Here is a 15,750-nt window from a genome sequence, read left to right as displayed (position 1 = left end):
CTTCAGTACCTCCTTAAATATTAAGCGATTTATAACGTGCTAAAACTTCAACAGATTGTACCAAAGCTCCAAATTCTAAATTAATACCAACTTCCCACCCACTGCCTTCCCTGGGCAAAATCTTGGAAGGACAGAAGCAGCAGATTAACATTTCAAAGCTCAGCCCCAGCCTTCTCTCAGCTATCTCTGGGTCTCCAGGGCAAACAGGGACTTCCCTTGCTGAGCAGTCAGGAATGCAGATGGCCTGTGCTTGCTGTGGCAAAATCCTGTCACCCTTAAAGGGATACCGGTATCTCAGGGAACAGGAGTCAAATCTGACATACTGGGAGGACTCAGAATAAATGTGAGAATGTAATATGCTAAAAAAAACAAAATTACAATTTGCAGGCAGGTTAAAGAAGGTAACAATTTAAAGAAATAAGCTTGCTAAACAGTCACTAGATCGATTTTTAAGTGTGAACTACAGGCAAGTCACTCTAAGAGGTTTTGAAACATGAGCAGTGTAATATTAACCACCGACAACACTCAAGTAATGAAAAAACATGTTTTACTTGCAAAAATGACATTTTCTTTCAACTAAGCACTCCAAAAATAACCCAAATGGATCCAAATTCAAAGACTCACAAATTTGTCTGCTGCCATCCCTGCATTTCAAAAAACTCATACTCCTGAGCCCAGAGAACTCCTGCATTTCATTTTTTTGGCCGCATTTATAATACATGGAAATATTCAAATGAACCAAGGAGATTCCTAGGCAATCTCTGCTCTCCATCAACCACAGGCAGCTCCCAAGGCTCACCAGGGATGACACCTCCCCAGCCATAAGTGCAGTCATTACCTCCCCACTGCCTCTGGAATGCAGTTCCCCATCTCCTGCCCTGCCTCTTACTCCTTCTTTTGCATGGTGTTCTGTGAGATGTCATTACCACAGAGAGCAGCTGATGGAAGTCCTTCATTTCCGAATTGCAAATGTGCCCCAAAAACGGTTGTAAGCATTCTCTGTGTCTGGAACCTCCATTTTTAAAATCTAAAAACATTCAGTTGTAAGATCTGGACTCTGAGAGATCTGCAGTGTGTGGCAAATTCTATCACAATGCTTGAGTTAGAAAAAGCCTCTAATGAAAGGAAAAGGATTCCCCATCCCTGGAAGTGTCCAAGGCCAGGCTGGACAGGGCTTGGAGCAACCTGGGATGGTGGAAGGTGTCAAGGTTGAAACAGGATGAGCTTTAAGGTCCTTCCAACCCAAACCAGTCTGGGGTTCTGTGAAATTATTACAAACACACCTACCTAAAGAAGGATCCTACATGTCACAAGTAACAGCCAGTCCCAAAACCAGTGAGATGCTTTATGTACAAATACTGCCAGGTTATTTGCTGTGATAACTGGTTGCTAATGTAGGAAGCCATTTGGGTATAGAAATATTAATATTAATCAGAGATTAATTAGTTATCTGGGAATACTAAAGCAGTTTCTTACCAACCCTAGAAAGACACGAGTTATGCCTCCAAGGACGGGTAAGAAGACAAGATCTTGATGACTAAAAATTGTGTAATTTCACCGAGAGTATTCGGAGAACACAAAGACTTTGATACAGAAAATGAAAATTCCCCTAACATCAACCTCTGGCAGTGGGAGCCATTCCCTGTGTCCTGCCCCCCCATCCCTTGTCCCCAGTCCCTCTCCAGCTCTCCTGGAGCCCCTTTAGGGACTCTGAGCCCTCCCTGGATCCTTCTCCTCTCCAGGTGAGCACCTCCAAGCTCTTCCAGCCTGTCTATTAACAATTACTGGGTATAATATCATTTAGTTAAGAGTATTGATCTCTGCTACCACGTGAACTATTGAAGTTATTGCAGAGACTCAGCAACTTCCAGGGACAGCAGACTCACCTGAACAGGTGAAACACCCCTGGCCTTTGCCACAGGGCTCACTGCTGCCTTTAGCAATAGAAAGGGAGCAGTTTTCATGTGCTACAGAAAGTGCCTGCACCAGAGCAGAGGTAACTGTGAGCAGCCCCAAGGGGAGGAGGCAGGGCACAGGATGTGGATGCCTCTCCCATCCTCCCCTGCCTGATGAGGATAAACCATCCTGCCAGGCAGGGCAAAACCTCCAGGAAATACAAATAATGGGAGGTACCATCCAGCCTTCATCAGCCCTGAGACAGCATAAAGACTTGGCTCATTCTCCTTTTCAATTTTTGGTGATAAAATTACTTGGCTCTGAGCACTCCAAAACGCCCTTTCAGTGCCACACAGGACATTGTCATGTTTTCCTTTGCTGTGTTTCCCATTCATTTGCTCAAATCACCTTTTCTTCTTCTCTTAAATTATGTTAAAATAAACAATGGAAATATACAAAGGAACCTATATTCACTTACTGAATAATTAGATGCTATCTTTGAATACATGGCCAAAGTCTGACATCCAATAAATCCAAGACAAAGCCTCAATTAGCCCAGATAATGCCCATAAAGCCAGCAGTGCTTTACAAAGATATGTAAATGTCAGCACCTTCATTTTACGGGAGAAAATGAAGTGCTGAGAGCAGACATGGTCAGATCACATCACATCCAAGAATCCAGACCCCCTTTACTCCTAGACTAATTAGTATCTCTTATAACAGTGTTACTTTACATGCTAACAATAATCTCTGCTGTAACATACATCAAAAGGCAGGAAGTATTACCCCCAATCCCTTGGAAAAAGCTGTTATTTTTCTACAAAACAACTGAATGTACATTCACTCTGATTATTTGCAAGATTAGCAAAAAGCTGCTCATCTAATTAAATCACAAAATTATTAAGATTGGCAAAGTCCTCCAAGATATCATCCATGCCCACATTGGGACTGAACACCATCTTGTCAACCAGACCATTGCACTGTGTCCAACCATTAAAATATACCTCTAATTATGTAAAGAAATAGAAAAAAATACCTGAAAATATTTTTTTAAATTAAGATAAATTTTTCTTGGGAAGAAAAAAAATCAAGTTTTGGACAACAACCAAAAGACATTTCAATTATTATCCTTGGCACTCAAAAGTGAAAAAAAGAAGTCCAAGATTTTTTAAGTCTTTATCTTCTTTCAGCAGACAGAGTTAAATGAGCACAAGGAGCTGCTCCACAGAAAAAACAAACTTGGGAAGAAAAGAAAGTGGTTAGTCATGAGGGATTATAATGGCCACCAGTAAACAGCCTGGTTCATCAAACAAACAGCAAATTCCCCATCATGCAAGATGCTGGGGAATTCTCCCAGAGGAAGTGCAAGTGGGGCTGCTGGGGAGAAGCTCCAGCTCCCAGCAGGGAATGCTGAACCTCTGGAGGCACCCAAGGTGAGCACAGCCCATGGATTCCAACTCAGAGCACACCCAGCAAGGAGCAAATGCACACCCCACTCACCAGTGGGCTTGGGGAGACTTGCAAAAAGAACTCCAAAAACAGAATCCCTCCTTCATGGAACTCTCTGAGCTCACAGCTCCTATATCCCAACATTAAACTGTCAGTGCCTTCTGCTGTGGCTTGCAAAAAGAAACATCTCAGGGACTGCATCCTGCCAGGATCCCAGCCTGGCACACTGGGTGGGTTACACAGGAAAACCCTCTGAGGGCCTTGGACCTGTGTCTGGGGTTTGAGGAATGTGCAATTAAAATCAGCTGCTCCTAAACTGGCAGAAGGGTGGAGGCTGACAATAATAAACTCATTTGAAAGCAGTGTCTTCTCCCCAGCTCTACCAGATACCAAATTAGAAACAGTTCTGGCAGCATTTTGTCTGCTGCTTGTGAGGCAAAAGGGAGGAGACTTGCTAAAATTCAGCTGACAGGTTTTTGCATTTATCCCAGGTTCAACCACGGGCAAGCCTGTGGAGTGGGGAACATCCCTGCAGTGGCCTCAGCTGACAAGAAACAAGAGGCCCAAGCAAGCACAGTGCTGAAGACTCTTCATGCACAAAATCTCCATTTCTCCACCAAAATACCTCCATTGGGCTGGTAAGACTCTCAGACAAACCATCAGAGAATCAGTGCTGACCTTTCCTGCAGCAGAATTCTCAGCACAGTGAGCAAGATGGGCATGAGACCACATCTGCACCATCATTGGAGCCACAGGCTCATGGCACATCCTGAGCTGGAAGGGACCTGCAGGGATCATCCAGTCCTGTGTCCTGCACAGGACAACCCCAACCATCCACCCTGTGCCTCAGAGCATTGGCCAAATAATTCCTGAACTCTGGCAGGCTGGAGCTCCCCAATCCCAACCAGCTGCCATTGTGGAGATACTGAAACTCAACCACACAACATTTTAGTAGGAATTTCCTATTCACTCCCACACTACATGCCCTACTTTAGCTTTTAAACCAGTGTGGCTACACAGAAGTGAAGTTTTCCAGAGCAAACACAGCTTCACACAGCAATGCTTTCCTTCTGCATAATGCTGATTATCAAACCAGGCCAGGCAGGCACAGCAGATCCTGACGGATGCCTCGGGGAGAGAAATTAACCCAAAATTCAGACAAGCAAACCTCTGTTGTATTATGCAGCCTCAGGATACAGACTCATGACTTAACTAAATAGACTTTTCCTACAGACTATCTCCTACAAACCATCACCCCGTGTTAATCAGGCTTCTGCAGAGCATCTCTGCTCAGCACCCAATTTAATGTGACAAACTGGGAGCTTATCACAGCAGCCATCACACAATGCAGCTTGATAGGAAAAGCTCAGAGCCTGCTTCCAGCCAGCATGACCTTTTCCAGCATTTTTATAGATTCTTGCATATATTCACTAGCAAACACCAGGCCAACAGGGTAATGACAGCTACTGATAATACCATGGCCAACAAGTCTGATCCTGTATCAAAAATTACATGTGAAGATCAACAGGACTGAAGCTTTGAGTGTGAATATTTGGTTGGTGTCAGAATGGAAAAACCTTAGGAATAGGAGGAAAAAGTGGAAAAAAAGACAATTCAGAGTGAAAGGAGGTGATACAAGGGGAAACTGATAAAAAACATGGCTGGGTGAGGAGCAGCTGCAGAGGTTCACAGAAGACACCTCTCTTTATGAGAGCAGAAAGGCAATTCGGCCACCTCCTTCCGAGATGAAACCACAGGTGGGACAAGGGAGGCCCAGCAGCTCCTGGGATGGATCTCCAGTGGGAGTGCACTCCCAGTGCTGCAGGGAAGTGGAGTCAGTGACCCTGAGAGCTCCACACTCCAGCTAATAGCAGGGGACCCTCCCTGTTCTAATGCTGGATTATGCAAAAGACCATCCAGAACTGCCAAGTCAGGGCTTTGCATGATCACTGCACAGCCCAGCAGAGCCACTGAGATAAGGCACTAGCCTGGGCAGCAGCTCTCATTAACCCTTCTCTCATTAACCCTTCTCTCATTAACCTGCTCAGTCCCCACCAGGCTGCTGGCAGAGCAACCTTCTGCTCTCCCTGAGCTCCTGGGGCATGACAGGAATTCCAGCCCTCCTCCATCCCCAGTGCCCTGGCACAGCCAGGTCTCACAGATGAAGTCTGTGCCTGCAGTGAAGTCCCTGCTCTGAGCCAGAGGTCAGCCTGGAGGTCCCTTCTGAGGTGACACTCTGCTCTGAGGACACGTTTGTGCTCCACAGGAGGAAGCTTTAACAGCACATGAAGCAGAGGGAATTCCCATGGACTCATTCCCACAACCCCAGGAACTGTGGAAACACTACAGGACCCCACTCCAAAGAGAAGAACTCTTGTAAACTCACAACACTTGCACAGACTATCAAATTCAGGGCACATTTCCAGCCCTGCCTGACCTAACCACCCCTCTCTGAAGAAAACAAGATGCTCTGATATTTATTCTCCAAGTTGACTGCAGCAAAAGGAACTGCTGTGACCTGAACTGAGACTCCAAATCAAACATTTCCAGCTTGAAAAAGTTTGTTTCACTCTTGAACTGTTTACCACAATAAATCTGGAAGATTACTGGCAGGCCATGCAAGAAAGTCTGCCTTCAGAAAGGGTGATTGTGACAATGCAACTCTTCAAAGTGGGCTGTAAACTTGTAAGTAAATATGCATTCCTGAGGAATAGCCACACTCAACTTGCAAAATAATATTTAAAATACTTCAGAAGAACAGATGAGTTGCTGTGGTCCTGCTCTCAGGGTGACAAGGACAGGAAAACAGCAACCTGAAGAACAAAGAGCTCTCCATGCAGGAAACCACACACACATGGAATTTAATGCCCAATCCAGGCTGGTTAGGGATAAAACAACTAATATCTGGTCAAGAAAGCTCCTTGTCCTACAAAGATTCTGCACAAACACAGATTCCCAGCCACACCAACTGATTTGCAACATAGAAATCCCCAAAATTGGTGGGTTTTGCATGGAATTTTGTCCTTGGTGTTATCAGAGCCTTTTCCATCAACAATCTGTCAGCAGAGCAGTTTCCTCCCGAGGGTGGAGTGAGTGTGGACAGCAGGCTGAGCAAGCCCTGCTCCAGAAATGACTTACAGTGGTGTGATGGGAGACGCTGCCTCCGATGTTGAGGTTCTTGAGGAGCTGTGGGGAGCCTCCATACTGCCCCGAAATCTGCTTCCTGACCTCGGCTGCCACGGTCCTGCAACGACACAGGGACACAGGGACACAGTCACCTCTGACAGGGACCTGGGGATGGGGCAGGGACACTTCCCTGCGTGCTGGAATGGAACCAGACACTGCTCACAGCAAGAAGGGTGTCACTGCCCACTGGGAACAGATCCTACATAATAAATTCCCAGGAATCACAAAGCTCTCACAAAGCTGCAGATACATATTTTTAACAGCAATTATTTTTTTTTCTCCCCTTTTGTGAACTGCTCTTCTGTGCACATCTGTGGCAATAAAATGCACGTGACCACGAGCACAAATTAAGTTGTTCCCAGCAGGCTCTTCCAAGAAAAAGCTCTTCTCCAGAGTTCTCCTCACCCTTCAGCAGTTCCTGGTCACACAGCTGCTCCTGTACTCTGCATTTTCATCCCTCTGCCTATTTCTGGGGCTTGCAATCACAATCAGACAAAGGACCAGGAAATAAATGACGGGGTCAGAACAAAAAGGTGTTTCCCTTCCTGTGTAGGAAAGGTAAAGGTGACAAGCAGAGGAAACACTGGCACAGAGCCTTGTGTCTCTGCCAGACAGAAATTCCACCACTGGGTAATTTTCTCACCAGGAATGGAAAGCACAGAGCAGCCCTTCCTCGCCTGGAGGGTGAAAGCTGTGACCCTCCATGGTTTTCCACTTTGGCTGAAGAGCCAGATTGTCTCTGGTAAGGCTGAAAACACAACAGGTGGGTAAAGCCACCTGCAAGGGGGAAGAGGAGCACAACAGAGGGAAATGCTGATGGCCAGGGGCTGTCTAAACAAAGAGCCACAGGCCCATCCCCAGCCCTCCATCCTGTATCCCAGCAGGAAGCTGCAGCTCCTCTCAGCAGGGACAGCCAGGCCTCTGAGGAGGGTGGAAATGGTTTTGTTCCAAAAGCAAACCAAAACCCAGACTGCTTCCACAAAAAAAAAGCAGTGTAGCTGAAAAGCTGCTGAGTACCCCTGGCCTGCAGGACCTCGCCAACACAAATGCTCCTCTCCAGGAGTCAACACCCAATTTATTAGTGACAAACCCACTCCAAGTGTCATTCACCACATCACAGCGCTGCTGGCAGCTCTGGCTCCCAGAGCAAACTCCCAGCTCCAAGGAGAGACCAACCAGCCCATAAGGCAAGGAACAAGCTGCAAGGACTGGGGTGATTTTTCTTCTGTTGTATCACTGATCTCTGAGCATCCTCATGGCTAAGAGACTCCTGATCTCACCAGGGGACTGTGCTGTTTATCAGAACAGCACACGAGCTGCTAAAATCCTGTCAAGGAGATGGTTAAACCTGTCCTGAGCTAATCCTGGACATCAGGATGGGCTCTTGCTTTTGGGATTGCTGGTGGGCAATGAAGGCAGCTGGAGGCAACTGCTGTCAGTGGAAGAGAAAGGAACTCTGAGAGGGAACTGGCTGGGATAATTGAGGCTGCCATGGGGAGCAGATGTGTCCTCAGGCCAGAGGATAGATGTAAGATTAGCTAGAGGAAGCATTATTTTGTCTTATTTAAAAAGCAGACTACAGGAGGGGGGAAAAAAATCAAGTTTTATGTATTCTGGCTGCAAGAATTAATTTCCTTCATGTTTGCCTTTATCCACAGGAGCTGATGTTTTCACTTCTGGTGGGTGGCTTCTGTCCTGCTGGGGACAGGGAACAGCCAGGAAAAGGCATCTCCCTGCTCCCACCACGTGTGCACACACAGACACACGTGAGAGCAAACCATGAGTGCTGCTGGCTTTTGTAGGGAAATTTGGAATGGATTAAAATGGCTGCTTGGCATGGAAAACACACCATGGAGCTGTGGCTGAGGATGGACAAGCTTGTCCCCAGGATGCACACAGGCTCTGCTCTCCACCAGGCTCTCACTTGCTGTGTTTTGTGTCACTCCTGACGAGGCACAGACAGAGCCCTGGCAGGAAAAATCAGAGACCAGCACAACAGGAAAACCTAAAATCCCTTCCCCGTTTTCAAGAGGCATTGTTTACAGATGGGAAGTCCAGCCAGAGGAGGGACCTGTCCCCAGCTGTGCCACCCCAGCTGTGCCTGGCTCCTCCTCAGGAACCCCAGGGCATCTCTGTGTCCAACAGGGGAAGGAATGTGGTGCCACAAAAGGGTGGCACTGATCAGCTGTGCTGCTGCCCCATTAATGACCTCACTGGATTTTGAAAATTCCCCCAAAGCATGACCACAGCAAGTCAGAACTGAACTTCCAATGGGTTTCAACAAGGAAGCAGCATTACTCTCAAGTTTGAAGCACTCCTGCCTCTCCAGCTTTCACCAGCACCCATCAAAACTCTTCCCACGTGAAGTTAATGGAGAGTGTGTAAGCCCAGAATTCCTGAGTGGAATCTGCAGGAGCTGCTGCTGTTCATTCAAGCCTGCAGGTCAATCCACAGCTCAGGTTGACTCCTTTCTGTGTCACTGCATTCACAGAGGTTCTGGACACCACTTCCCCAGGGAAAGCATCGTGCCTCTGACACTCAGAAACCATCTCCCAATGAAACCTGATCTCCAGATGTATTTATGGGTGATCTATACCCCTTTGGGTTTGTGGCAGCATGATCAGATTCAAGAGCCCTCTCCCACTCCTTTCTACCTGCCAGGTGCCCCCTTCCAGCCTTTGGGCTCCCCTGATCACCCAATGGCTTTTCTAGAGCTGTTCCAGCTGGGAATCACCTTTCAGCAGATGTGCTTCACCCTGATCACCGACTCCAGAGAAGGAGCAGAACCTTTGGAGAACCAAATGAGCACTTCCACATTGAGAAAATATCTCAGCTGACTTATTTTAGGGCTGCTTCCTCACTGTTTCCTGCCAGAGGTCCCCAGTTTCCCTAAAACAAATAACTCCTGCTCTAGTGGAAGGTGTCTCTGACCACAGGGTGAGCTTTTAAGGTCCCTTCCAACCCAAACCACTCCATCACTCTATGAACACACTTGTCTTCTCCTCCTGCATTCCCAGAGGCTGTTTGTCCATGACAAACTGCTCATGACCAGCAATCCACTATACACAGGGTTACACTATAACCCTGAGCACTATTTCTAACCCAAAGCAATGCTGGTGTTACACCAAACCCCATCAAGAAAAGAGAAATAAATATTCTCCAAATGTAAAAAAAAAAATAATAATTTGATAGAGCTGAAGAGCCATTAAAGCTTTGATAATTAAAAGGATTGCCTCTTTAATAACTTATCTAATATTCAACATGTAACCTGGGAACCTCAGACAAACATTCCAGTTAATTACAGCCCACAGCCTCATGAATGTCTATGTTTAAAGTACATCATCCCAAGTTACTTCCTTTCTGACCTTCTTCACTGGTTAATTATTATGTGTACATGTGGTTCACACAGAAAAAGAAAAAAAAAAACACAAAGAAGAGGAAAAAAAAAAATCCTCTTGGAACTGGCTCTTAAAGCAAAACAAAACTGGTCATTCTCCAAGTACTCCGAGCTGCAAACAACAAAATGAAGCCATGTTTGCACTCCCAAGTGCTCTCTACTACACACAAAAATCATTTCTCTTTCTATGTGCCCTGCCTGGTCAAACCCAAAAATTGTTCCTTTTTTTCTTTAACATTTTTTTAGCTTAAGCAGCAAATTGGAATTATCAGTTCTTCTTTTTGCCTTCCCAAAAAAAATCTCCCTAAGATCTGCCTGGTGATGCCAAGCAAGGTCAGAGACTCTCCTGTTTCCCAGCAAAGCTGGGTCAGGGCCAGCCTGGGGTGATGTGAGGAAGTCTCCCTTTTCCACAGCCCTCTCCACTGGGAAAGGGCAAGGCAAATTGCTTCTCCCCATCCTGTTAATGACAGAAGTGTTACTCCAGCCTGTTCCTCAGCCTGGGGTCATGTGCAGGGACTGCACACCCAGGGAGCTCTGAGAAGGCAGCCTGGCACAGCAAGGCACCTCAGCCCTCCCATCAGAGCTGCTTGTTCTGTCTCAGAGAGAGAAAACTGCCTTTACACATCATTTATTTCTTCAAGGGAAAGCATCACCCTCTGTTCAGCCAGCAGGGGCTGGAGGCATCCATCCTCCTGACTCACTGTGCTGGGATGTCAACCCCAAAGCCCAGTGGCACTGGCTGAGTGTCACCTCTGCAGAGAGAGGACCTGGCCCTCTGTCCTGCCTGCAGCCACCCAGGGGAGCTCTGCTGGATGAGGGAACCTGCTCCAGGAACGCAGGGAGAGCTCTGGCCTGGAGCCACCCTGCCAGTACAGCCCTTCCTCCTAAACCCCAGGTCCTGTTTCCTTCTGAGTGAACTCCTTCCCCTTGGAGTGAAATGGGTTTGATTTCCAGCTGAGGAAATGCCCAGCCTGATCCTGACGCTGCAGGGCGTGTGTGGGTTCTTAAATTAACACAGATGAGCAACAACATGTTCCCTTTTTCCTCACCATTGATTAAAAGAGAAAACATCACACAACGCTGCCTGTGGTGCTCTTCTGATCCTATTTGATTCTTGAGGCTGCAGTGGAGAGAGTGAGCTCCCAGGACACTGACTGAGGAAACCACCACAAGACTAGATCCTGCAGCACAGCAAAGTCACACCTCAAGCTAAAAACACCCAACCAAAGGAGGAAACCTTGGCCAGAGAAGCAGCTCTGTGACAGAGCCCTGGAGATGAAGGGCTGGAGCACAAACCCTGTGAGGAAGCCCTGAGGGAGCTGGGGGTGCTCAGCCTGGAGAAAAGGAGACTCAGGGGTGACCCCAGCGCTCCCCACAGCTCCTGAAAGGTGCCCGTGCCCAGCTGGGGCTGGGCTCTGTCTGCAGGCAGCACTGACAGAACAGAGCACACAGCCTCGAGCTGTGCCAAGGGAAATACAGGCTGGAGAGCAGGAAAAAGTTCTTTACAGAAAGGTGATAAAGTTCTGCAATGGCTGCCCGGGGAGGTGGGGGAGTCCCCATCCCTGGGTGTGTTTAAAAAGCCTGGATGTGGCACTGGGTGCCAGGGGCTGGCTGAGGTGCTGGGGCTGGGTTGGACTCGGTATCTTGAAAGTCTCTTCCAACCCAGGGATTCTGTGAATTCTGTGAAGTTTTTCCCTGCCTTCTCCCTTGCTTTAAGCAGTCAGGGATTTTCTTGGGCTTCCCAAGCGCTGCCAACTCCCCCACGAGACATCCAGAGAGGCTGCACGGGGACAGCCAGTGGGACTTCTGGGGAGAACAGGAAAGGGATGCTCTGAAATTCCTGCTAAAAATCCTTTCAGTTCTCCATGACAGTGTTTTGACAATGCAAATGGCATCTGGATGTGGGAAGAGAATAAACTGTGATGAATATTCTGCTGTGACCACGCTTCTGGCCCGATCTGGCGCTCCTGGGATCCAGTGACAGCTCTGCTATTGGTTTCAGTGGGTGCAGGCTTCACAGCATCCCTCTTTACCCTGGGGCTGGGCAAAGGAGGCTGTCAGCCCCCCTGACACATCATTCAGGGAGTGTAAAAGGGCTCTAAATGAACATAAATGCAAATTTAGCCTTCCCAAGTCTCCTTTTACAGTGTGTCAGTGTAAAGGGAGCTGCAGCAGAAATAAGATTCTCTGAATGTAGTGAACACAAGTGTTTTCCCCTCAATTCAAACCCATAAAGACAAGCTGTGATTACTCCAGGAATCCCATGCAGTGTAAGAGTCCTGGATGATGGGGAATTTCCAAGTCACTGAATGTCTGGGAGCAGGATCAGCCCCAGACAGCAGCATCTCATGGGGTTCCTCTTCACACAGAACCACCTGGGAAGGGGGCTGGACCCACCAGGTAAAAACTGTTTTCTCTGGACTCCACTGACAGCTGGGCACAGGAAACCTGAAAATTCTCAGCAACAGAATACAGAGCAGTAGTAAAAATCACACTGTGGGGTTTGTGTGAGGCTGACAGGCACTGTAAAACAGAGGGCAGGGCAGATGTGCTGTTCCAAGCCACAGGGATCCTCTCCCACTGTGGGAGCAGAAAGGAAGATCAAAACTCCTTCCAAGCAAAGACACTTCCATGGTGATGGTCAGACCGAAGGAGCAGCTCTGAACTCCCCAGATAATCCAGCCTCAGGATGCTGCAAGAGCACTGACAAGGCACTGGGTCAGGGGCTCACATGAAAGCCTACAGGAGTTTATCCCTGTAAATGTTTTTGCTGTGTCAGGTTTAAAGGGGGAGTTTTTCTTTCTCTCTTCTCCTCTGTCCCAGGAAGCACTGGAGTGCTGGGATACAACATGCTCCAGTTACTGGGACATCCAGAAACTCAGAACTGACCCTTTTGGTGAGGGGCTTTCCTCACTCTATTTCTTAGCCAAGCAGCCCCATATCCAAAACATCTGCTGGGGATGACACAGCTGGGAATGTGCACCAGACACAGGAGGCTCTGAAGTTCCCCTGCTCTCACACTAAGGTGGAAGCCACAGCCTTCATGCTGCTACAGAAGCATCAGGATGCTGCAGAAGGATGTGATCCACTAAAGCTTAAAAAAATTCCTACCAATATATTTTTAAATAAAAATTATCCATTTCAGATATTGCAATTAGAAATATCTTAGATATTATTAACTAGTTGCATATGTTTAACTCAGGAGTTCCTTCTGATGGAGTCAAGAAGAATTAGTAAGTACCTATGATGGCCAAATTCTAAATTAAACCCATCCTGCAAAAACTCAGCAGGACCTAAACATGAAGACACCTTGTAACACAGTCTTAAAAAGATATTTTGAAACTGCTGGGGCAATTAATTTGACTCTGCCCAATACTTAAAGACTGGATGCAATGAGCAGGAAGGGCATGGCACCAGCATTCTGACCATGCTCTTGAGGGGCACCACAGGGGCTGAAGAAAGCACAGCAGGTAAATGTGTGCTGAGGACACATCCCTGGGCTTTTCAAGAAACAGCTCAGCCCATCCCATGTTTGTTTTTCTACCTCTCCTGAAACAGCCAGTTTGGAAACGTGCAGCTGGACTAAAGGAATTTGTCTTGGTGGATCTGAATGACATCCATTTGGAGCACACAGGCAAAGCAAGAGCAGCAGGGCTATTTCCTGTGAATAAGACAAATGCTACTTCTACCTCGATGAGTCAGCCAAACCGGGGGGCAGAGTGTGAAAATGTGAGGGATCTATTCTTCTTGAAACAATGGAACTGGGGAGGGCTTCCAGCAGCCACCAGCACAGCTCTGGGAATTCCGTGCACTGCCTGCTCCAATCTCTCACCCCCTGGAACAGCAACATTCCCAGCAGTTCTGTGGCAGGAAGAGAAGGAAGGACAGAAGCCCAGCCTGGGCATCCCCAGGTGCAACATTCTGCCCACAAGTTTTTGTCTTCACATGCACTGGATGCACAGGTCACGAACCAGGAATCTGAGATTTCTCAGAATATGACACTACAACACGGGAAACCCCACAGAAAACACAACAATCTTACAAGTGTAAAAGCAAGTTGGAGATGCAACAGCCCTGACCTCACTGCAAAGCACCTGGGTCCTTCTACAGGCACAGGTGAAGCAGACCTGTCTGAAGACCACACTGGGAAACACGGGAGAGGATCAGATTAGCCCAAAAGGTGCCCAGAGGTGGCACAGCTGTGCTACAACCCAGGGAAGCAGGCAGGACTGCTGAGCACCACAGTGGTCACCCCAGGGCCACCTTACTGAACTTCCTGCCAGGGCTGTACAGCTCGGACATTCTGACAGCCAGGGCTTGTCTCTCATGTGACATTCCCATGACTACAACCAAGGAGCAGGAAAAATGGTCTGGCAGCAAATCCATCTCTCCCCATTCCTTGATCTGTCACATTAACCCCTGGCTGATGCACATCTAAATGTGCAGAGAACCTGAAAAGAAATGTTTTCACCTGTTTCCAGATCCTGAGTGGAGTGGGACTGATGTCACTACCTCCTACCCATCCTTTTCCTTCGACCTCCTTTTTTTTTGGCCCATGGCCCTTCTCCATCACAGCTTCTCTAACTGCATCTATTTGTACCTAAGCTTCTCACTCAATGGCATGAAAATGAGACTCCTTTTGCTACTGTCCACATCCTCCTGAACAGCTCTCTGGCACTACTGATGGATCTCGCTTTCACTCCACTGCTGGTTACAGGTAGGAGAGGTACCATGGTCACCAAAGGCTACCTGGTCAGACCTGCCAACAGAAAAACTGTTCCCACCCGGAAACACACGCCTAACTGGGAATGTAAATCTGCACAAACCTGCCGTTGGCAGGTAAATTTCTATAACTACTCCTCTTCAAAAAATGACCAAACTTTGAGAAACCCAAGGATGCTCAGCACCGCGAGCCCCAGGCAGCTCCGCGCGTCCAAGGAGCGCAGCAGCCGTGCTCACACACAAAAGGAAGGCGCTGGGAGGGAGCTCCCTCTCCATTTTCCAGCCAGCGGGAAGGAGGTCGGCGCTCCCCTCCCAGGTGCGGGGCCGGGGCAGGGCCGGCTCGGCCGTGCCGCCCATCGTGCGGCCGGAGGGGCTGCACAAAGCGCCCGGCCGGCCTTTGTTCGCGGCAGCGGAATTCCACGGCTCCTTTCCTTTCCTTTCCTCGCCTTTCCTGCTCGCTCTCCTCCCCCGCTCCCCGCGGGAGCTCCCCCGGGGGAGCGGCCCCGCGCTCGGCGCCCGCCGCGCCCGCTCCCGGCCCTCGGCGGCGGCCGCAGCCCCGCGGCCGCGCCGGGCGGACCCTGCCCGGCGCCCGCGGAGGCCGGCGGGGCGCGGGGGCCCGCGGGCCGCGCCGGGCCCGCTCGCCCCCGGGGCTCGGCAGCGGCGGAGCCCCCGCGGCCGGGCCCGCCCGCCCCACGCGCGGCGCCGCGGCCGCGCCCGGCCCGGCCGCCCCCGGTACCTGCTGATCTTCTGGGCGAAGGCGCGGCGCTCGGCCATGGCCGCGCTGCGGGCTCCGCGCTGCCGGCCCGGGCAGCGCTCGGCCGCCGTAATGCTCCGCCGAGCCGCGCACTTGAGCGGCGCAGCTCCCACCCCCGGCGCTCGCCGCGCCCGCCGCCGCCTCCCCTTCCCGCAGGGGGCCGCTCCTCGCAGATATACGGCGGGGAGTGACCGCGGCCGGCCCGCTCCTGGCCCCATCCCTGCCCCTGTCCCTATCCGTGTCCCGGTCCCCTGTCCCCATCCCTGCCCCTGTCCCTATTTCTATCCGTGTCCCCGTCCCCTATCCCTATCCTTGTCCGTGTCCCCGTCCTCTTCCCTGCCCCTGT

At 49.3% G+C, this 15,750-nt stretch overlaps 1 protein-coding gene across 18 annotated transcripts in view; it reads right to left on the bottom strand.

The window, feature by feature from the left end:
- Positions 1-15,475, bottom strand: part of DOCK7 (dedicator of cytokinesis 7) — a 94,452-nt gene extending 78,977 nt beyond the window's left edge. For all 18 annotated transcript variants that reach the window (XR_014956850.1, XM_085585620.1, XM_021542714.4 and 15 more), the window contains exons 1-2: positions 15,387-15,475; positions 6,484-6,589 (exon numbers count right to left, since the gene is read on the bottom strand). Coding sequence is in view for 17 of the 18 variants with exons in the window: in XM_085585620.1 (XP_085441746.1) it covers positions 6,484-6,589; positions 15,387-15,424 (144 nt within the window). In the remaining variant the exon portion in view is untranslated. The remainder of the gene's footprint in view (positions 1-6,483; positions 6,590-15,386) is intronic.
- Between the last annotated feature and the right edge of the window lie 275 nt (positions 15,476-15,750).

The sequence above is a fragment of the Lonchura striata genome, chromosome 8 (genome assembly GCF_050655825.1).
Source record: "Lonchura striata isolate lonStrDom1 chromosome 8, ASM5065582v1, whole genome shotgun sequence".
NCBI classification, from domain to species: Eukaryota; Metazoa; Chordata; class Aves; order Passeriformes; family Estrildidae; genus Lonchura; species Lonchura striata.
This window is presented reverse-complemented; position numbering and strand designations above follow the sequence as displayed.